Source organism: Xiphophorus couchianus, chromosome 1 (assembly GCF_001444195.1).
Source record: "Xiphophorus couchianus chromosome 1, X_couchianus-1.0, whole genome shotgun sequence".
In the NCBI taxonomy this organism is placed as follows: Eukaryota; Metazoa; Chordata; class Actinopteri; order Cyprinodontiformes; family Poeciliidae; genus Xiphophorus; species Xiphophorus couchianus.
This window is the reverse complement of record NC_040228.1, coordinates 24,161,029-24,184,869: the sequence shown is the minus strand read 5'-3', so window position 1 is coordinate 24,184,869 and position 23,841 is coordinate 24,161,029. Positions and strand designations below refer to the sequence as shown.

At 35.9% G+C, this 23,841-nt stretch overlaps 1 protein-coding gene across 2 annotated transcripts; it reads right to left on the bottom strand.

Moving 5' to 3' along the window:
- Positions 1–1,397: 1,397 nt before the first annotated feature.
- Positions 1,398–23,612, bottom strand: LOC114146449 (sodium-coupled neutral amino acid transporter 3-like). 2 transcript variants are annotated; one of them, XM_028020493.1, is made up of 17 exons: positions 23,377–23,612; positions 18,895–19,009; positions 15,052–15,155; positions 14,882–14,966; positions 13,707–13,822; positions 12,265–12,338; positions 10,996–11,088; positions 10,163–10,247; positions 9,959–10,041; positions 9,101–9,159; positions 8,882–9,007; positions 8,626–8,705; positions 8,454–8,554; positions 7,187–7,311; positions 4,896–5,040; positions 3,934–4,037; positions 1,398–2,511 (listed from the first exon to the last, which is right to left on the bottom strand). In XM_028020493.1, the coding sequence occupies exons 3-17, from the start codon at positions 15,090–15,092 to the stop codon at positions 2,407–2,409; spliced, it is 1,422 nt and encodes a 473-aa protein (XP_027876294.1). In that variant the 5' UTR covers positions 15,093–15,155; positions 18,895–19,009; positions 23,377–23,612; the 3' UTR covers positions 1,398–2,406. The 2 variants fall into 2 exon arrangements, with proteins under 2 accessions (XP_027876294.1, XP_027876285.1); XM_028020484.1 differs by lacking the exon at positions 18,895–19,009.
- Between the last annotated feature and the right edge of the window lie 229 nt (positions 23,613–23,841).

The following is a 23,841-nucleotide window of genomic DNA, read 5'->3' as shown; positions in this document are numbered from 1 at the left end:
CATGTGCGGTAAGTGGCGGTCATTTACCGGCTAGCTGCTTGCAGGGTTTGCCCAAGGTAACAATTAATGATGTACATGGACCCGAAGCCCCAACAAGTAAGCTGGAGAAAGGTTTTAAGATGGACGCCTCGTTATACGTTCACAGATACGAAGGTGAGTTTTACTTTCTTTAAACTTTGTGGCTAACATTAGCTTTAGCTTATGCTAGTAGGCAACATTTCGCGGACATTTTCATTATAAAAATGTGCCATTTCAGTATCTAAACATTTTCATGTTTTATTTTGTACCTATTTTTATTTTGTACTTATGTGTGTTTATTGTCGTTAGTGTCAGAGACCAGGTAACGGGGGATTTTACGGTTCGGGCTTTTTTGCTTCCGAAGCAGGAAGCGCAACAAGCCCATAGCTTAACAGTAGAGCAGCTCTGGTGTCAGAGTTTGAATTCAGCTAGCTGTTCAGGTTCAAAGTTGTTGCTTTTATGAAAAATATGACCATGTTCTCCGTATGGTCTCCGTATTATTACTTTTACATGATCCTTGTGAAGCAGGACGGTGTTTACAGCAGTTTGTACAGGCGGATCAGTTGCTCGGCTGTCTGGCTCTGGTCTGCTCTCTCGTTCCCATAAACTCTCTTTCAGGCTGAATACAGAAGTGATTCCATGGAAATGACACAGGAACGGCTCCTTTATTTACCATCCGTCTCCCCCCAGTAGTTTTAGGCTGCAGAAGTTGATCCGGAGTGAAGTGAAGGCTGCAAACTTTGCTGTGCGGCTTTAGCTTTAACTGGTAGCAACGAATATTTACAAGCCACCGTCTTCTTAATTCAGGATCGTTTGGAAATCCGTGAAAACTTAAAAGCCCATTATATTAGGAAGACAACAATGTTCACAGTATTGCTTTATTTGCGTCTGAAATACGACTTTGTCTTTTCTAGCTGTCATGGTAACTCAAGGCAGAAGCAAGAAAGCCGCATTTCGCTCATACGGATGTGACGTCAGCGCCGTACGTGCAAAGAGCTTCTCTTCAGCTTCTGCAAGTATTTTGGTTGATTTAACAACAAAACACATAAAAACATGTTCATCACTTCAGCAAAAAGCCTTCCCCTGGTGATTATTATTATCAGACTTGTGGAGGTTCATGATTCTCTTTCTTATATGTTGCCAAATTTGATTTGATTTTGCGATTAGGTTAAAAAAAAAAAGGAAATGTTTTGTGTTAAAATGCACCCAGAAGTGTGTCTCCATTTAATTCAGTGATTCCAAACATCATCATCTGATTTTCCAAAACTTCTATGTTGCAGACTAATCTCAATGTTTGCAAATATCTTAATTTGAAGACAGTATTGTGAAATATTCTAAAAGAAAAAACCAGCATATGTGGATTAAAAAAGACAGACATGTAGAAACAAAAGATTTTTATTGCAATATGTTAGTAAAACCAGTCAGAAAATGAACAGGTTGCTTCACAAAGGTCCAAGTGTTTTGGACCAATTTCACAGAAAACCCTTTATTTTAACCTTATCAATGGGTAACATACTGAAACGTTTCTGAACGTGATGAAGCTTGGTAACACTGGATGCTTTGAGGCTCTACTTTTACACCTGATAAATTAAAAAGAGGTAACTTTTCCATCAATATAACTACATAAATACACTCTTTGGTCTGCAGCTAAACTAATATTTTAAAAAAACATTGCGTTACTTGTGCAAAAACCTTTTTCTGCATTTTGGCTCACATGATTGTCAGGAAATTGTCTGAACAGCAGCAAAATCCTGCACATTGCACCGGATTATTTGGTCACCTCAGACTCTGCCTGAAAGATAGTAATTCTTTACATCATTCACAACAAGAGACATAAAAAATATCACATTAGATGAACTTCACTTCATAGATAGTTGTTTCTTTACTAAATAAAACAATCTCTGTGAAAATGCAGTCATTGTTCTTTATATTTTTCAAGACACATGTAGGGGAAAACTATTCTGTTTTGTTTGGTGAAACGGTAAATAAGTGTAATTTGAAATATTAGGGAAGTATACTGGAGGGATGTTGGCAGTGACTGAACTATTCCATGGAACACTGAAGTGGGATTTCCAACTTAGTCATGCTGTTCTCATTCATCCTCTTGCTGCCATCTTCACCCTGACTTTGAGCGGCGGACTCGGACAGAACAAACGTCGTGCCATCCTGTGCTCCCTCCTCCTCAACAGGACATTTTTCTGCGCCATCACACGTCAAAACATTTTCCTGATATCGACGCTGGCGAAGGTTCTTCATTTGTTTTTCCTTCGTTGAAAATCTCCAGACTCTGGACCGGATCTCAGCTGAACGGGGTTATTTTTTGGGAGTGTTTTGGTTGACATTCTGTTTGTAGTACCTTTGTTCAGTCACAGCATATGTAGCGCGAAGCTAGTGGGCGCCTCCGCTTCGGGACTTTCCGGTACTCCAGTCGATGAATATAAATGACAGGCTCATGATCATAAAGATGAAACCTAATGCTGCAAAGCATGCGGCCTGCAGGAGACATAAAGAGAATATCATGTGCCCATTAATTAGATTTAAAAATAGTAAAGCAAACATAAAACACAGTGAGTGTGTTTCACTAAACCTACGTTCACACAACAGGTAAATGCGGCCCAAATCTGCTATTTTTTTGCCCTTATGTGACCTACACAAGGTCAGGCTGTTCAGTCTGAGCAGCCTGATTCCGATCTTTTCACCCAAAGAAATATCTGACCTGTGCCGCTTCCACAGGTGGTACTGATTTGTTTTCAAAGCGTCTGCAGTCTGAATAGTCACGTTGCATTTTATTCAGCTTTTTATGTCATTGATGTGAGAAATGCGTCATAATTCTGCACCAGAAGCGATAAATCAGGATGTAAACAATGGTTGAAAATTATGATCATAAACTTATGGCAGAAGTCTGTGTAACTAAAGCGGGACACATCACAATCCAACCACTTCTGGTGCTGATCATTACGCATCCAAACAGATTTCTCTATATAAATTACAGTCAAAACGCCACAAAAAATCGTCACTATTAGTTGTGGTTTCTTTTTATTACCTTCCTCTGTCTTCTTACGATTTTGTCACGGTACTGTCGGCTCTCGTTGCTGAGTAAACTTTAGAATCGATCCGTAAACGGCTCCATCCATTATTACTTCCGTAAACAGGGCGCTGCTGTGTGACGTCAACGTCCTTCGGCGCATGGGGTTCGTTTTGGAAACGTGAACTTTTTCACACGGAAGTCTCACTGCGGTCAGGTTCAATCAAAATAGGTGAAAAACTTCGCCCAGAAACCACATTCGTGCGGCACGAACCGCTGCGTGCACCCCCCAATAAATACCAAAAACATGCCGCTCGGTCTGGAGAGGGGAGCTGCTACTTCCGTTGCCGTTTCGTGTCACCATGGCGACGTTACCGTGACAACGCTTATTTGATCGAAAAGCTACGCTCAAAAAAGCGTTTTAGCCGATTTTTAAAATGTATTTATTAGCTATGTTTAGCATACGGAATGTAGTAAGTCAACACGCTCTTGACAGCATTTAAGCTAATGTTTACACACCGAATGTTATTTTAGTCAACATGATAACAATCACCTGCATCCTACTGGTAGCACCAACATGCTAGTGATAGCCCTCATGCTAACGTTAATCTAGTACCTAAAATAAGCATTTTAGCTATTTTTTAAAATTTTATTTATGTTTATCATATTGAATGGGTGGTGATACCACACATGCTACTGAGTAATTACATGTTAGTCAACACAATAATGGTACTGATAGCATTTTAGTTCACACTAACATTGTTGGTAGTTTTCAGCATCAGAACGCTGGGTTCCAACCAACAAGCAAGCTTTGGTTAGTAGTATAACTGACTATGCAAAAAAAAAATCAGAATTAAGCAGCAAGACCTGCTGTAGCCTTAGATACGTACCTGAATCTTTGGTTTTGACTTGAAAGGCTCCTGCTCTTCAGGAACAATCCGGATGTAGAAAATAGCGGGTAGGATGAAAATGAGACTGGGGGCCGATGTGGCTCCTGCACAAGACAAGAACGGAAAGCAACAAGGATTTTTTATTGTAAATGGTTAATTTGACTGTAGAATATCAGTAAAGCACTGACAATGAAGTTTTACAACATTGAAAAATTAACTTATATCAGTTTTTCCATTCAAAAAGAGAGGATTTTATATGTTATATAGATTCACTAAACCACAAGTGATTAATTTTAAGCTCTTTTTTTAACCAGTTTTGATTAATAGATTCTCTCTCTACAGGGTTTTGTCTCAGACCAATTTAAAGGCCACTGAGATCCTGGAAGATATTGGTACTTTTGGTAATGTGGATAGGTACCAAATTTAAATTAGCACCTCCACAAAGCTTTTTTTCTTAGCAGAACTCAATTGTAAGTGTTTTAAAACTTTTGGCTACACTGTGGAAAAAACACAGTGGAACAACACCAGTAGATGTCATGACTCAACAATTCACCACCAACTGTGAAAACCTTGAAAAAAATTCAAAATCCTCTCTTTTTCTTTCCACTCAACTTTCTATTACTGTACTTCGATATAGCTCTTTGAAGAAGTAGCTTCTTTAGCAATGACGACTGTGAGTTATCCTCCTTGTGGACGATGTCAAGTCCACAAGATTATTTAGACATGACACCATCTCTTTATTTTATTGGTCTCATGTTATATTTATTTTTTTAAGGAACAAAATTAGGCCTATATGTTTTTATTAGCTGTAAATCATAAAAATATAAATTAAGTTTCAAATTTATAACCCTTTACTTTTCAATACTCTAATTAAATGAGATGGACCTGAAATTTAGAGTGGAGTTCACACTATAGCATCTGCAGTGAGGCTCCTATTTCTTTTCCCTGCAGTGCGAACGTACCGATGACGCCAAAGATGTCCTTGATTGAAGGGACAAATATAACGAGCAAATTGACCACAAAGATGAGACTGAATGCAATGAGGATATGTCTGGCCCAGTGGAAAGGCTTATCAGGGAAGAAGATCTGGAGCACCGCTCTGCGAATCTACAAAAAAAACGAGATAAAAAGAAGGGGAAAACAAAATCAGTTCCTTTCAAACACAAACATTGAGCATAAAGACTGCAAAAAAAATCCTAAAACATTTAAAGAAAATTTTATGTGCTCTTTAAAGTGATTAGGAAAGAAAGATCAAGCAGTTTACAAAACTCAATAATTTGCTTAAAGGTTAGCTTAACTTGGTTTTAGCACAAAATTTTGACCTAAGTTTGTTGTATATATTTGTTACATAAATTAAAGACACATAATATTTAAGGATATTTACATACATTGTGTATCCTTCGAATGGCTACCATGCTCTTGAACTGATGCTAAACTAAGCTAAGCTACATGCAGGCCTTAAATTCACATTGGGATAATCTGATGACATCAAACTCATATTGATCTTTCACTTTAGGTATTTGCAAGAAAAATAGACTCACTTATAAAAAAGGGTAGAATTATTTTAACTGTAAAAAGTTAATTTAGTGTCATCTACAATCAGTTTTCTTTTTTCTTCTTGTGAACAAAACAAAACGGTTTTCATAACTTCTTGTTGCATCTGTAAGTTAAGAAGCAAAGGTTATTACAGAAGCTCCCCAGAGTCGATATGGCTAAAGGAAGTCGACCTATTTCCTTTGTTGTTACTGCGTCAGTTTCAGTACCCTGTTAGCATAAAGTCAAGATGGTAGATTAAAGATCCGATAAGCCCAAACAGTAAGAATTTGGACTGGGGGTAGGTTCAGCGTTGTTCAACGTAGGAACCCAAAATAGCTAAATTTGTCTAAGCTAAATCCAAAATTTAGCAACTTTAAATTCCAGGATTTAAAACTACTCTTAGGGTTTCAAATAATAAAATCTTAAGCAAATATATAAATTGCAGTTAAAACAAAAATACCCCCTTGCTATTATCATACTTACATTTTTCATGTCATTAAGCAAATATAGGTATGTAATCTGCATGTAGATTAAAAATAAACATCAGTTTGGTTAAAGCTGTGAAAGAAATGCCTGTCTAAAGTTAATGATGAAATTAATAACTAAGATAAATTACTATTTTAAAACACTTAAAAAAATTGTCATACACTAAAACATTTGAAGGTGGTTTAATTTGAAAATAAAAGTCCACCTGCTGCCTTGAAAATGCAATTTAAGTCAAAAATTAAATTGCTTTGGTTTTAACTCAGAAATTAAAATTCATGGAGTTGATTTAACAACAAGAGACAAGTTGTCTAAACATTGGTTTTTATGTTCATTAATCTTGAGCTGCGAGTTTTACCTTAATGATCTAATTTAAATAAAATAATTATTTCCCAATATGCAAGAAAATAATGCTCCACCTGGTTAAAGAGCCACATTTCTCTATTATTTTACTCACAATATGAAGTTAAAATATCTACTTATTTTACTTTAGAATCATTTAAACTCTTGTTTCAAATTGCATGAATAAAATTTCTGATCTGATAATGAATTTTATTAAACATCACAATGAATTCAGCTCAGAAACATTTAGTGTGAACAGGACATTATCCTCAAGTTGCATTAAAATAAACATTTGCTTTAATACAAAAACATGCAGGATACAAAAACATGCCGCTAAGCATTCTGGGAAATAGCTCCCACTCCTGTTTTTTCCTCTTCTTTTAGTTTCTTTTAACCTAAAAACTCTAGTTTATTCAACTATTGGAGGTTTGACAAAATTAATTAAAAGTTAACACAACTCACTACTGCAAGTTTATCTTTCATAAACTCACATATTTAGATTCAAAATCCAAAACTCATTAATTTATTTGACTTAAAGAGTAGAAGAGAGCAGACACGACTAAATGCGGCTCAAATGTTTTACAGTGTGGCAGAGAATCAATCTCCCCTATTAATGTTTTCACTTTATGAAATTGTTAATCGAAGCTTTTCTAATTAACGGATGTTTTTTGGGGAAACTAAGGAACTGAACAGACAACAGGTGAAAAGAGACAAAGTCTAAAGATTAAACATAGAAAAGAGCTTTAGTGGATTAGAAAGTTACTGAGAAAAAAGTAAATATTTCACCAATAAATTATTGGTTTGATTTTCTGCTCATCGGTTTTGTTGTGTAGTCTGTTAGATATGTGGGACCTATTATTGTACATCTGAATACTTTCCCACTGTTTCTTACCGGGAACAGAACCACGGGGACAGTGAGAGTGACGGCCACCAGTACAGCCAGACGCACGCAGAGAATCAGGACGTCCAGAGGATCCACTTTACTGTAGGTGTGAAGCAGCTCTGCCTCGACTCCAGCTACCCAGAGACAACACAAAACACTTTACTTAATTTTTCTCATTTGCTGCACTTTTCCAGACATAAGTGTTCGTATTTTTTTCTGTCAGTGAATTGTCTCATGCTACACCAGTACTTCTCAAATAGTGTCAAAAAGTCTGGTTCTTTGAAATAAGCGGTTCTTTAAATAGTCATTTCAAAGTCCTGCGGCTGATTTTTTTTATTCTGATGTGTTAAAAAATTAAGTTTTTCCTTATTTATGAGTAATACCAACAATAACTTTACAAGACAAAGCATAAAAGCGTGAACGTAAAATGTTCTTATCCCTTCTGACAAGCTGAAACATAAGCAACAATGTTGCAAATTTAAAATGTAAAACTATAAACTTTTTGAAAAACAAGCTGAATGCATTTTTATAATTTTAAAAGTTTTACTGTAAAATTGTACATCCCAGTGAATCATTTTAATTTTCTCTGTTGACTGAGCAGTCTTGATTAAATGTTACTAAATGAGTTAATGAACTGAATTTGGAAATTGTTTTGAAACTTAAAACAATAAAATAAGCTACTACCACATGGAGAGCAATTTCAGCCAAAATTAATTAATATAATTAAATAAATGATTAAATAAATAGATGTGTAAATGAATAAATAAATAAAAAACAAATAAGTGTATAAATAAAATAAATAAATGTATAGATAAATAAGTAAACGAACAAATAATTGAATAAATATAATAATGAATGTATAAATAAAGAATAAATACATAAAATAATAAATAACTCAATACATAATTAACTACGAATAAGAATAAAAAAGCCAATTACTTATTTATTTAGTTTTGGCTGAAATGGCTCTCCATAGTTTTAATATTTGGGTCATTTAGTGGTGGAGCCAGTATGAAGTAAAGATAAATGATTAAATATGATCTGACAGAAAATAATTGAGAAACACTTTACTATGCTGTAAATGACATGGTGACTGTTTCAGCATATATGTAAAAATATTTTATATACACTGCTCAAAAAAATAAAGGGAACACTTAAACAGGTGTTTAACACTTAAAGTGTTCCCTTTATTTTTTTGAGCAGTATATATATATCTATATATATATAGATATATATATATAAAAGTTATATATTGCAGCTTTGGAGAGAATCCTACCGTAAAAGGTGAGGTAACCGAAAATAGCGGTCAGCAGATACATGACAAACATTGCCAGGATGGAGATGTTGGCAACTTTCTGCATGCGCTTCTTGTTGGCACTGCAAGAGGGGAAAAAACTTTATTATCGCTGTTCTACATAGCAGAGACTGACTATGACGTCCTGACTTACTTCCGTAACTCTGTGTAGATGGGCAACACCTCTGGGTGGCAGACAAAAGCGAAAGCTATGATCGGGATGGTGTACGCTGCCTAAACGCCATAACAAAGTAGAAGCCTGAATATCAGCGATCAGATGTTCGCAACCCAGCTGTTGACACAACGCGCCTCACTACTGTTGACTTTACACACTCTGGTGTGTACTTGACCTGTGCAAAGCAGGACATGAAATGCACACGGCAATAAAGGCGATGTGGTGTTTTACTGACCTCGGAGTTGATGGTAAATAGTTTGGCATCACATGTTGAATTAAGCTTTGAGAAGTCATCATCATGAAGGCTTGTAGTATTACTGGAATCAAAGAAGCAGGGGAGGCTGAATTTCTTGTAGATGACCTGGACAAAATGCATCCACAAATTTATTAAAAGACAAATATTTGATGGGAGAGCAGCTGTTTATATTTTTTCTTTTCCATTTTGATGACTCACTGAAATAAGGAAAAACACCATGCAGGAGAGAGAGAAGCCACTTGTATAGCCAAGGTACCCTGGAGTCCAATAAAAAGAAAATAACATGATTATTTAAGTTATTTTTTATCACTTTCAGAGTCAGACATGAAAACAGACAACAAAAATGTCTACATGAGAAGAGCATGAGGAGTGACAAAACAGCAGGCTCTTTTCCACTAGACCGCCTCGAACCGGTTCGATACCGGTCTTCTGTCAGAATGGGAAACGTGCAGCGAGTACGGATGCGTGCGCATGCGCATTAAAATGTCCGCGACCGACAAGATACGACGAAAATAAGTCAATAAATTGTTTTAAATGATAATTACACGGATCAGCGCCGAAGCGACAGCGGACCGCAATCATTGATTGGCTCGTGATTTACGTCACTAAAAACTGCAATCGGCATTTAGCATTTAGCTGGTCCACACACCTTACCGGTTGGTGGCAGTAATGCTCACCCAATGTTTTTTTTGACAACCGCCAATAAATTTCAGTAAGAAGAAGAAGAAGCGTTTAGGCGGAGAGCTGTTCAGTATGACCGCGAATTAGCAGCGCTACTAGCCGCTAGCAGCTAGCCGTTCTGAAATACGGGGAATTTCTACAAGACAAAATAAAATATCTGGGTTTATTTTATTTTAGTCCATCAGAACCAGGTCGTCGATGAAAACATTTGCTGAACACAGCTGCTGCGATAACAGCCCACCCACAGTAACGAGGAACAGATCGTACAATGGAGAAGCTCGGTGCCTGGTGGAAAACCGAACTGCCCGTTAGCCGGTTGGTGCGCGACGTGCCAGTGGAAAAGCGGCCAAAAGAAGGTGAGAGTGGCCGACGTACCGAGCTGCTTCATGAGTGCAAGGGGAAGAATGATGATGGCACTGACAATGATGATCAAATACCTTCCATCCAGGAACCATTCTCTGCGATTTGGCCACACAAACAGGTGAGAAAATCAGAATGCAATCAAGCAAAAAACGATGACAACAAAAAACTGAACGTGCCATGAGAGAAACCAAGAAGAAATGTGAAATAAATGCTTACCCTGTGTTTACGTGTTGTTTACCAAGAAAAGCTTGAATAACCAGAGGGAGCTCGGACTTTACAATGTAAAGATAACTGGACATGGCTGCAAACACATAAGAACGAGGTTATGTTGTTTGTTTGTGTATACTGTATTTTATGACAGCAAAACTATTATTTTTACTTTTTAATTCAAATATATTCTGTCATATTCATTAAATTAGAATATGCATTCTGGGGATCATTTGTGAAATTAAAAGTACCTTCTGAAAATAACTGTTAAGCATTAAAAATAGTTTTCATTATCTGTGAAAAATCACAATAAATAATAGGAAATAAAGGCTTGATAACATCAGTCTATGTGTAATTAATCTATATAATGTGATTCACACTGCAAAAAACACAAAATCTTAAGTTTTTTTGGTGTGTTTTCTAATTTAAATGTCTTAGTTTTGACTTACTGTATTTCAAGTGTACTAACTTGCAAGTGATGTTTCAGCAATATATGGGAGCTTGTTTTAAATAAATAAGTCCCTAATATTGATGAATAAGTACTAGTTATAAGTGAAATAATCTACCAGTGGAACAAGTACTTTTTCATTACTAACTTAAAATAAGCTATTTCTTGCAGAAAACTTACTTGTAAGTTATTTTTGCCTTATTTCGAGTGTACTCAGATATTTGCACTAGAAAGTAAACCAAAAATACTTGGTAGAACACTCAGTAAACTAGGTTACTGGAATAAATTAACTTTCCAGTTATATTCCAATTTATTAAAAATGACTGTATATTGACATAGGAAAAAACCCCCAAGATAATATAGAAATGCATCATAAGAGATGAATTAAGAATACCTCCAATATTGTGCACAGTGATGACGATGGCAGCCAGCATTTTCCCCGGGGGTCCAAAAGCTCGATTTCCTAGCTGCTCATACGCACGGATACCTGAAAACCAACCGTGGGAATAAATATTAAGACTCCATTTGCTGTCATCCATTTTTAAAGATGTGTTTTAAAGGGCTTAAAAGTATCTTTTATCACAGAAAAATAATCTCACACTGATTTTAGCTACAATCAGTTTTTCAGTAGTGGGGAAAAAAAATCTCATGTAAATTTTGAGTGTCAACTTTGCATTATTTGGTAAATAATGACACTTTTAAAGAAAAGTTGTATTAAAATCAGCATTAAAAGTAAATTGAAAGAATCAACTTTGCATTAGAAGTGTAATTATTTACCAAATGACACTTCATGACAACAGTCAAGCATTCATGAAGCATTCATGACACTTCTTGTGTCATTCTTATCAAAAATTTTCTGTAAGAATAAATGACGACCAGTTTTTAGTTTGCTGTTAGAGGCCACCAAGTCTTTATTTAAGATGTTTTGGTATTTTGAAGAGTTCATGATGTCAAGCACTCTCAACAGGTTTCCAGAGTCTTTAGAAGAAAAACTTGCTCAAAGCATAACAGATTCCCCGCCATTGTTACCAGATGGAATGAGGTGTTTTTCTATCCATTAAATCCACCATTTATTTTAGACAAAACCTTACCTGGAGTATGTTTGGCAAAAGTAACCATTTTAGTCCTATTTTACCAGTTCACACATCTTTAGTTAAAACTCAGCAGGGTTTCTGTTTACCTTCGAGATGGTAGGGCAGAAAAGGTGATTTCCTGGCTTTAATTAGTGTTTTGGTTGTAGATATGGGCGTCGAATCATTTTTTTGTGAGTATTTCTTGCTATATTTCAATGGCTTGTTCGATTGTCTTTCCAATTTTGAAGAACAGCTAAAAGAAATTGGTCTCAGTGTCACCTCCTAACTCTTCCCCTGGGAAACAAACTTGTGTGCCATGAAATAAAAGTTTCTAGACACTCAGATCGAGTAACATCTGAATAAAAAATGCTTCAGTAACATTTCTTTTAAAGGGATATTGTTTAGAAATATTCTTCTTAATATCTGATTTTTCCCCCTATACTGAATAAATGTACAGAATACAAAAAAAATTTCAGAGTGAAATTAAACTACTTTTAGGCTTTTACAAATCTTTACCAGGAACGTCAAAAGTTTTCCTACTTATTAAGGCATAAGTGGAAAAGCTATGTAAGTTTAGTTGAGCCTCTTACCTACAACTCCGGCACATTTTAGCAGGAGGTGAATTGAATATGCAGACAGAAGAGCGATGAACAACAACAGGATTCTGAAAGACAAAAACCACATCTGTTGGCACTCAATCATAAAAGTAAAAAAAAAAAACAACAATAATTTGGATTAAACCATTTTTATAATAATTCCTGAGATTATCATTTCAGAACAGACACTTCCCACACCCACCACATGGTTCAGTCCAGCTCCAGGAAGGCGTGACCTGATCGGGTTTCTATATTTAACCATTTAAATCTGATTTACAGGAGCTGTCTGCTCTAAGGCAGGTTCTGAGATCAGAACCTACCAGTAGAAAAGCTGTTCATGGCGTAACGCTGTTTACATTACACCTGAACCATAAAAAGGATTCCAAGAAAGGCGAACGTGATTTCACAGAAACATTTCAACGAAACTTTGATCATTTTAACAAGATTGTCTAATAATCTGGAAATCTGAGCTGTATCAAATGACACATCTATCTATCTATCTATCTATCTATCTATCTATCTATCTATCTATCTATCTATCTATCTATCTATCTATCTATCTATCTACCTACCTCATATTTATTATTATCTTTATTATTAAATGTATTATTGATAATGGTAAGGATTATAAATATTAATTTATTAAAAATAAAATACTATTTTATAATAAAAAAATTTAAGAAATATTTTTATTTATTACAATATATTTATAATAAATAAAATATTTTTATTATAAAGTAATAAAAATAATATTTATAAAATAATAAAATTATTTTATGAATAAAATAATTTATAGGAGTAGGAATACTGCTGTTATTCCTACTTAATAACGGCAGTAGGATTAACAACAATGTTAATTAAATTATTTTAAGAAATGTTCACTATTGGTATTTAATAATAATAATAATTTTATTTACTTATATTTTTACATCTTGGACAAACAATTGCATGAACATGTAAGAAATCTCACAATCTGTTAATTTTATTTGTCTACGATTCTAGAATATTATCTAATTCACATTGTACCTTTAATTAAATTTTTTAAAGATTACGTATTTGTGAAGTCATAAAGAAAAAGGCACAAAGTGGCTAGAAAAGCTGAGATAAAAGTACTACAAAATAAACAAAAAAGTGATTGAAATTCAAAAGAGAAAAATGTAAAATGTGCTGTCAGTAGATATAAGACAATGTTTTCAAATAAGGATATTTTGTTAAAATCCTTTTACTTCCATTTGCAAACCACATGTTTCAGTCCACAACATAATTCCCAATAAACTCGCATGACAAACAGTCCTGCTGTAATTTTTAGAGAGCAATCAGGGATTCACCAAAAATCAAATAAATATCACAAGCAGCTGATGAAATACAACACTGTAGTGTGTTTTCAGTCTGTGCACTGAGCAGATGGATAAAACAATTTAGTTTAGTTTACTCACATAAACAGAATGATTCCTGTGTTGGACATTGCATATGCGAGTCCCAGGATCCCACTGCCCATGATGGCGTTACTAAGGTTAAAGATGGACATGCCGAATGACGTCTTTCCCTCAAACTGAAACAAAAGACATGAAAATGTTTCTTTCTTTATGACAAAAAAAGAAAATCATTTAAAATGAAGGAGAAATATATGGTTGCGTTCACAGTGCTGCCTAAGGTGACCCAATTCCGACTTTTATTTTTTGCCTTTATGCGACCTGAATCTCATATTTTCAATACAATCTGAACAATACAGGTCCGATTTTTTTTTTTAATGCGACCCAGGTCACTTGGATATCCGATACGTATATCGATACGTATTCGATCTTTTCAAATGCGGTCAGGTCGCATTCACCGACCTGAACGTCACCGATACTCGACCAGAGTCTCTATTCTGCGTCCTGATACGCCCAAGCGGGAAGAAAAACAACAACCATGGCGGCTTAAGTTGTTAATGTGCTGCTTCGGTCGGACAACGGCTTTAAAATCGTAAGCTCTGCTCCACCGTTAGCATCCATGTTTACTTCGGAAAACACTGAGCACTTTTTCTTCTGCCTCCTCTTCTTCTTCTTTAGATTCTAACGGCAGCTTGCTGTTAAAATCACTGAACACTTCTTCTTCTTCCTTAGATTTTAATGGCAGCTTGTCATTAGATTTTTTATTTTTTTTCTCCCCTCCAGGGGTCTTTTTTGGGCTCTAGTGTCCCTTATATGAAAGTAGGCTGACAGGAAAGGGGGAAGGCCATGTGGCAAATATCGTGGGGTCCGGGAGTCGAACCCGCGACTTCCGCGTCGAGGACTCAAGGCCTCCAAACATGGGTCGCGCTATCCCCTACGCTACCACAGCACGCCCTTCTTTAGATTTTAACAGCAGCTTGCATCCATTATTAACACTGGACACGTCTTTGTCTTCGTCTTTTTTATGGCGATTGTGGCAAAACACTGAGCACGCGCTCTATTTGTGTCAATATTGCGCCCCCTACTGCGCGTGCGGGACACTTTCAGGTCTATTGCAGTTCACACTTTAGATCACGTACAGGTCGGAAGTGTGAACCATGCCAAAAAAATCCAGTTTGACAAAAAAAATAGGAATTGTGCCACTTCAGGCTGCTGTGTAAACGTAGCCTGAAACTCACATCTGTGAAGTGAACTTCTTTCTTTATGCTGGTTTTATGTGGGAGAAACTCAGAGTTTTCTTCCATGGCTTCAACTGAATCAAACCTACATTGGAGGAAGAGTCAAAGTGTTAACTTAAGATCAACTCGATGAACTTGATCGTCATTCTTGCTCACGTGGAGTTACTCACCCGTCATCTCTGCTGTGTCCATTCATCTTTTGAAGCTCCATTTTTATTTTACTTGCTGTGGTTGGGCTGGTTCTGGTTGAATGAGTCTTTGAAACTTGAAATGACTGGAAGCAGATAAACAAACGCCTCATTATTGACACATCCAAAAGAAATCCCTGCAAATCATAAAATCGCTTAAGTACGGGGAACCTTTGGTGTCAGCTGGATTGATTTGGACATTTAAACTCATAGAAAGTACAGACTAAGCCAAATTATCTTTCATCTTGAATCGTTATAGGGTGTATCTTACATTACATCTGAATGTATCACCTTCTCTCTTGTTTAACCTGCTTTTAAAGTTGAGATAAGATCTTGAAATGTATCTTACAGGAAGCACCAGCAGTATTATCTGCCTGATACAATCCTAATGCAACGGTGGCACACTTTTAAAGGTTATATAAGCATCATCGCCTGCCTACACTGCAAAAACACAAAATCTTACCAATATTTTTGGTCTATTTTCTAGTGCAACTGTCTTGGTACACTTGAAATAAGACAAAACTAATTTACAAGTAACTTTTAAGCAAGACATAGGAGCTTGTTTTAAGTCAATAATTCCTTGGTATTCATTTTAAAAACTACTAGCTCCATTGGCAGATTATTTCACTTATAAGAAATTTTCCCCATGTTATAAATGAACTAGTGCTTTTTCATCTATATTAAGAATTATTCACTTAAAAAAGCCATCTTGCTGAAAAGTTACTTTTAAGTTAGTTTGTCTTATTTCAAGTGCGCTAAATACTAGACCAAAAAGAAAAAGAATACAACACATTTTCTTATTCAGTAGGGTTAACATTTTTTACTACCTAGTTAGAATAGAAACCAAAAAGACTGTAGTTTTTAGAGATAGGCATATCGGACTCAATCCACAGGGTTGTACAGCTGAGTCAGATCACTTTTTCAAAGATGTACATAATGTTAATCAATCAAATTTTATTTGTATAGCACATTTCAGCAGCAAGGCATTTCCAAGTGCTTTACATCATAACAAACACAAAAACACAAAGTCATGCAACATAGAATCTACATTCAAAACACGACATTAAATCAAGTGCCATCATTAAATTAGTACTTGATTAAGTTTCGAATACAATTCTAAACAAGTGTGTTTTTAGTCGAGATTTAAAGGAAGTCAGTGTTTCAGCAGTTTTACAGTTTTCTGGAAGTTTAAACAAATATTATGGCTGACTTAGATGTTTGGTGTTCATCCACGTCCCTTTACCCATTTGGTCAAGTTACAACAGGATTTTATTGGGATTTATTTATTGGAAAGTAGTGAAGACTTGTGAAATGTAAGAAAATTTGTGGTTTCTATATTTTCTTAAAGACTAAATGGATTTAAGTTCAGCCCCAATGAGTCAAAGCTTTTTTTAGAACCAGATATTGTAACACTAATAGCTGACAGTCCACGTGACATTTTTCTACTTTCTTCTTCTCAAAATAGTTCAAGCTCAGATAATTTGGATGGAAAGATTATCAATTGGAATTTGCTCTGGACTTTGATTGTGCCATGATAGCACATGAATATGCCTTTAATGTCGACAACATCGAAGGTTAAAGATGGACATGGTGGATAAAGTCTTTCCCTTAAACGGAAAGTAAAATTCCCAACAGTTTTACTTTCCTGCTGGAACACCAACTACAGAATAAAGTTCTTTACAGCTTCTAAGAGTTTTATTTCAGAGATTGTTGTGTTTTTAGCAACCTCGGTTTTCCCATAAACTCTGAAAATATCTCCACAGCATGATGTTACCACCACCAAGTTTCTTTATTGCTGAGCTGTGAATCTCTGCAGCTCCTCCAGAGTTAACTTGGGCCTGTTGGCTGCTTCTGCTAGTTTAGGTGGATGGTAAAGTCTTGGTTTCTGGTTGCTTTACAAATATGCACTAATTTGGGTTTGTCCGTCACATAAAATGCTTATGAAATATATTGAAGTTTAATTGTATGAGTGCTTTTGGATCCACTGTTTCCAGGAAACATAAAATGTAGATCCAAGAAGTTCAACATTTGTTTTTAAGAGTTCTGCTTTCTAATTTAGAGATGTTAGAAACAGAAATCGGATGAACAAAGAACCTCTGCTTGGTGTTCTTTTAAACCTCAGTTAAGCAACTGGAGTCGCTTTTTAAAAATGTTTTAAAAATCATTATTGATTCCCAAGAAAGCTAATTTTACAAAACATATAGTCACAATATCTTAACGCTAATTTCAATATGAAGGAAAGACATGGTAAATAAAACAATAGTTACAACTGTATTTCCCAGAGAAAGATTAAAATGATCGGGATGAAAAATGGGATAATGTAAAAGAAAAAAAATAAACGAGACTATAACTTGTAGTTGTAAAATGTTTGCACATTTGGCAAAAATGTGGTTGTTAAATAAGGATATTTGTACATTTTCTGAATTCTCTGTTGGTATTTTTTTGTTTGGCTTGCTTGGTTTTTAGAGAAATTTGTATAATAATTTGTCAAACATGTATGTAATTAATTACGAAATTGGCTTTTTACCAAGTAATAATTTGGTACCATGCATCTCACCTTTTAAAAGATTAATGAAACCTCTTTTTATAAATAAACAAAAAAATGATTAACTAAAAATACACAAACTAGAAACAGAAGAGAGTCTGTCACTAAAAATAAAATCAGATCTGAGTTTCACGTAGTCTATCCAACTTCTCCACCACATCCAGCCTCATGATTGTTGTTTCTTCCATTTTATGCATGTTAAATGTTACATCCATCCATCATTTAGGGTTGGCTTGTCCTGTGGTAACCATTTTCTTGTAATGTTATTTTTACTTGCTGTTAAGACTGGAGCAGCTTTAAGTCACAAGGACTCGTGTTGCCCTAATCTCCTATGGGACGCGTAAAGCTGGCATGGACACCTCTGGGAAAACCCGCAGCTCTGTCCTCCGGCCCTCCAGGGTCGTGGGATACTTCCTTGTTGCTCCAGAGTCAAACTTCCCCCTGGTTTCTCACATATGACCTCCAAAGGGCACTTTGTCACCAGACTTGACCCGCCGTCGAGAATTTCGTACAAAACCAGAATAATGAGCAGTTCTGTCGGCGTACAACCACCCATAGAAGTTGGCACTTGGTAGCAGCCAGCTACAGAGATAAACAAAGAGCGGCAGTGTAAATTGGTGCCGTTTAGACTAAATACAGGGTAGTGCTTTCCCAGAAGGCTAGCCTGAGGTCAGGTTTGGTTGGACTCACTTTCTTCAGCTGCATACCCTGTAACTTTCCCAGGGCGGACAGCCAATTCATGAAACCACTGAAAGCATACCAAATGTCAGGAACAGTTTGCAACTAAACAAGTCTTTTGTTGGGTTCTGACTCTTTAAAAGGCAATGTTTGCTCTGAGCAAGCTTCACATATTTTAATGAGGATGGAGACTAGAAGAGGGGGTGAGCAAACTAGTCAAACCTGGTTAACAAGGAGCACGACCCATCAAATACGTCTTCTGTTTGATTTTACACACAGACAAAACAGAATATGTGGATACCAGGCGATAAACACAATAGCAGCCCTGTTATTTTTATTCATAAATACCAATTAAACTGACCCAAAATACCCTCTCTCTGTGCTCTCATTATAAAAACATCACAATAAGACATTAAATAAAATGTTCTCAGTGAGAACAACATTTTCATTGACACATAGTAGATCATTCTTAATATTTGGCTGAGTGTGCCACATGGCTTTTGTCTGACGCAAGACTCACACACTATTGACAGTTAGCCCTTCCCTTCCCTTCCACATCATCTACAAACCAGTGAGACTCACACAGTTTAGCAGCAACTTACTCCAGATGTAGATCTCCTTTATGAAATAATAAATCCTGATGGAAGTTTGCCTAAGTTTTCCAGAATCCACCAGTGTCTGTGTGGAGTGTGGCTCCAGGGAGTCTCTCCAAAGCTCCTTGGTAGTGAAGAAAGGAGAGTGTGAGGGAGATTAGAGCCAGAGCAGGAAATGGGAACACCCATTTTTAACCCTTTGTTAAACCCCTCACAGGTGGTGTTAGAGCTGCACGTATGCAGGCAGGGATCCGCTTACCGCCGAAACAGTCCAAACACTGGTGGCTGTGTGAAGGCAATGAAGTGCCGGCTGTGTCCAGAGAAAGTGATTACTTCACAGAACCCCATTATTTATAACTATTTCTGTTAAAGACTTTGGTTCAAATCCCATCTTCTTGCTGCTGTTCTCTAAAAATGTAACAATTTTTTTCTTTTACCATCTTCTTCACTCTGTAAGTGGTGAGATAATTTAAGTTTGTCACAGGTAGAGTTTTAAACTTTTAATCAGCTGTGGATTTAAGTGAGTGGCTACTTACTGTAGCTACTGTTGAATAGCCGGTTATTTCTTTGAATGTGTGGCATGTTTTCTTGTCTTTCCCATTTAGAAAAGTGGATGAGTGGAACTTTAAGGTGAGGTATTAATTTAAAAAAAAGGTTTAACTGCATTTATTTCATAGGAATAATTATTTTATATGAACATGTTACTTATTAATGCTGGAACAGAGTCAAAATAAAAGCTGATATTTTATAACATAATATATAATCTACATTTTCAGCATGAGATTATTCTACTCAATGAAATTTATTTTAAGCTATTTGTATGCATTCCTTCTTTACCAGGAGTGTATAGAAATGCTAAAAACCATTTATTCTCAATAATTTTTCACATTTTTCCCACAAACTTCAATTTATTTGATTTGGATTCAGTGTAAGAAACCAATACTAAGTAGGGAATAGTAGTGAAGAGGAAGGAAACTGATTTTTAAAATGTTATGCAAAGGAAAAACCCTGGAATCCAGAGCAACCAATCGCCTTCAGGAGCCACTTAATTACTAATAATTACAGTTTTAAATCTCTACAGCTGTTCAATGACTGACAGACCACCAGTTAGGTATCCAAACTTTTAAGGGAGTGATGTTGGGTTAATCATTCAAAAACAATTTTTTTAGTACATTTTTATATCTACCAAGACCTGGTTTTCCACCTGCACTGAGCGCGTTAACCTGAGAGGTGTGGTGCGTTTTTGTTCGTCGCCTCACTGAGTAAATAGTTTCAATAAGAGTTACAGCTGCAGGCTTTTTTGGAATATATTTGAACCAACTATGCAAATCCAAAAGACCCAGTGAATTAAAATCAAGCCAGATTGGGATTATTTACAGTCAGATTCCTAATCAGTTTAGGTCTGGACTTTGACTGGGCCATTAAAACACATGAATACACTGCAAAAACACAAACTCTTACCAAGTATATTTGGTCTAGTTTCTAGTGCAGACATCTTAGTACATTTGGAATAAGACCAACTTAAAAGTAACCTTTTAGCAAGATATAGGGCAATGTGAAACTAATTTCTGTTTTGGGCCATATCAAAGATCTAAATGTTCTTAAAGGGCCGGTTGTGCCAGAATCTATTGATAGAATCCATTAAACTGTTTAAATATCAATAAATAGCTGTTGATTTCAGCATTCAATAAGTAATATATAAAGAAATAATATTGAACATCTTTTCAGTCCATCCAGAATTTTGTGATGCTAATTTAGAAATATTTGTAAGAAATGTTTACAATATTTGCTCTAATGTATGATGTTAAATGTAACTTCTTATTAATAGCAGTATACATCCCGGACTACAACTTGAGACCGAGTAAGGCTGAAGCAGCAGTCACTTAAACACAATATTTTGGGCCAATTTTGAGAAAAATGTGCACTACAATCAGAAACATTTTTTGATTTTGTGTGAGGTTGGTATAAATGGACTTATTGATGTATCTTAGACTTTAGAGGGCCACATAAAAAGCTACAGCGGGCCAGATTTGGCCCCTGGGCCTTGAGTTTGACACATGTGATAGAAAAGTTTATTTTATGTAAATAATTCCTTTATATTGATTAAAAAATACTTGTTCTATTGAGAGATAAATTCACTTAAAACATGAGAAAATGTATTGTTATAAGTTAAATAGTTTGCCAATGGAACAATGACTTTTTAATCAATTATTTACTTAAAATTAGCCTCTATGTGTTGCTAAAAAGGTACTTTTAGGTTAGTTTGGTCTTATTTCAAGTTTTCTATGATGTTTGCACTAGAAACTAGACAAAAATACTTGGTAAAATTTTGTTCTTGTAGTGTATGACTTAAGCTAAACCATTCTGTTGTCCATTTGGCTGCATGTTTGTTGTTGTGAACCTCCACTGCAGTATCAAGTCGAAAGCTTTTCTTTCGGGATTGCTCTACATTTCCATCCATCCATCCATCTCTCTATCAACTCTGAGCCGCTTTATTGCTGCCTCTATGTTTCACGGTGAACATATTGTGTTCACAATGATGTTTATTCAATAAATGTTAACACTTATGCCCATATTTATGTCGCTTTATCCCATAACACACTACAAAAACACAAAAGTATTTTTGTCTAGTGTCTAGTGGAAATATCTTAGTACACTTGATATAATAAAAAAATCTAACTTACAAGTAATTTTTCAGGATGTTGTATGATCTTACTTCCAGTAAATAATCCTTTATCATTGACTTTGGCTGTGGCTCTATGGTAGAGTAGTCGTCTTGCGATCGGAAGGTTGTAGGTTCGATTCCAGCTTCCTCCTGCCACATGTCGATGTGCCTCTGGGCAAGGCACTTAACCCCAAATTGCCTACTGATCTGCGTATCGGTGTATAAATGTGTGCGTGTTTGTGAGTGCGACTGGGTGAATGTGACTCTAGTGTAAAGCGCTTTGAGTGGTCAAAATGACTGGAAAAGCGCTATATAAGTTCAGTCCATTTACCATTTACTTTAAAAGGACTAGTTCCATTATTTAACTTATAACAAAACATTTTCCCAAGTTATAAGTGAAAAAATCTGCCAATGGAAGTAATAGGTTTAATCAATATTAAGGAGTTATTAAATAATAAATCATTCTTAATGTTAATGACAAAATGCTTGTTCTATTGGCAGATAAATTAGCTTATAAAATGGGAAACATTTCTTATTAGTGAAATAATCTGCCAATGGGACTAGTACTTTAAAAAAAAATCAGTATTAAGGAATTATTTTCTTAAAACAAGCACATATATCTTTCTTAAGTTACTTGTAGGTTAGTGTTTTCCTTATGTCAAGTGTACAAAGATATTTACACTAAAAACCAGACCATAAATAGTAAGATTTTGTGTTTTTGCAATGCTAAAAAGTTACTGAAATGTGAAAATATATATATATCAATCCTCATAGGGGGGAATACTTCTACAAGGAAATGTAAATATTGACCATTCAAGCAAAGAAAAAAATGGGAGAGTAGAGAATGCCATCTGAGGTTGCTGGTTTGCATCCTGCCCGTCGCCATGGCGATGGTAATTAGCTTAGCAGATCAGTGCTTTTTCAGGATGCGTCACATGTGACTGAGGAGCTGCAGGTGCTGTTCTCAAAACAAACTACGAAACCTACACACACGCAACAACGGAAGTGACACACAAAAACCCAATACCCCGACCGTCACCACAGCTCGGGCAGAAAGTCTTTCAGCCCTTTTCCCCTCCGACACAAAACATTTTAATATTTAGACGTCATGTGACACGTCAGCAAAGTAATAAAACACAAAGTGTACTCCAGCGTAAAGGTGGATTATGGAAACAAGACGAGTACCATCCAGTTGTGCTTTGAATTAGAAAACAAAATGGCACCAACTTGTGAGACATAACATTTCAGTTGGCTGATAAAGTTCAACTTAGAGATACAGGCTTTAACAGCACTCCCACTTTATCTCACTGTGACACAAAACTAGCTGGAAAAGATGTCGTTCAGTTACAGATTGTATCTAAGGCAAGTTTCCTCAGCTGGTGGAGTTTTTAATATCAGTCTTATAAGGCATAATCTTAAAGGTAACACATATTTCCAGCTATTTGCTGTTTATTTGCAGAGCCCTTACACATGGTGCGATTATAGGAATTGAAAGAAACTTCACTTCTGATTTCAGGAATCAGTAACTTCAGAAGGTACAACTAGATAAAGTTGTTCAACAAACAAAGTATTTTTTGTTTCAGCAGCCATGATTTTCTACTTCTACTTCGTCTTTTAAAATCCCACCTTTGCTCTGACCATTTCACCGGTAAGACTAGTCAGCATTAACTAATCCTTTAACAAAAATAATAATAAGAACAATTCTAAGAAAGGATATGAGTGTTATTTTTTAACCCTAATTCTATCACTAAATTCAAGTACTTTACTTTTCTTCTTTTCTTTTTTGTCACATCACCTCGCTACATATTTAAATCTGAAACACTTACAGAGGAAACGCTGAACACGTGGAGCGCTGTGAAGAGACCTCTGCTGCCGTCCACCTCTCACAGAAGAGGTTGACGTCTTCAGTCCAGACAGATGTGAAAGACAGGAAGGGGAAACGTCAAAATGTGGGGGCTGATTTATGCCCAAAGTATTATTTCCAAAGAAAACTGAAGTTGCAGCAAAGAATGAGCAGCTGAGAGGAAAAGATGGTGGAAGGGAAGAGAAGGTAGTGACTACGCGCGTAAAAATGTTCCTCCCCCCGCCACCCCTTTTTTTCCCCACTCGGGCTTACATACTGTACATAGTACTCTGTTACATAGTACTCTGTTGCATGGTACTCTGTTGCTTAACAATCCCATTTTTGGGAAAAAAAACAACCTTTAATATACTTCAAAATAGTTTATTTTTTAAAACCGTCCTCTAAAGTAACACAGGATAATGTCTGTGGATTTAAAACTGCATTTTCC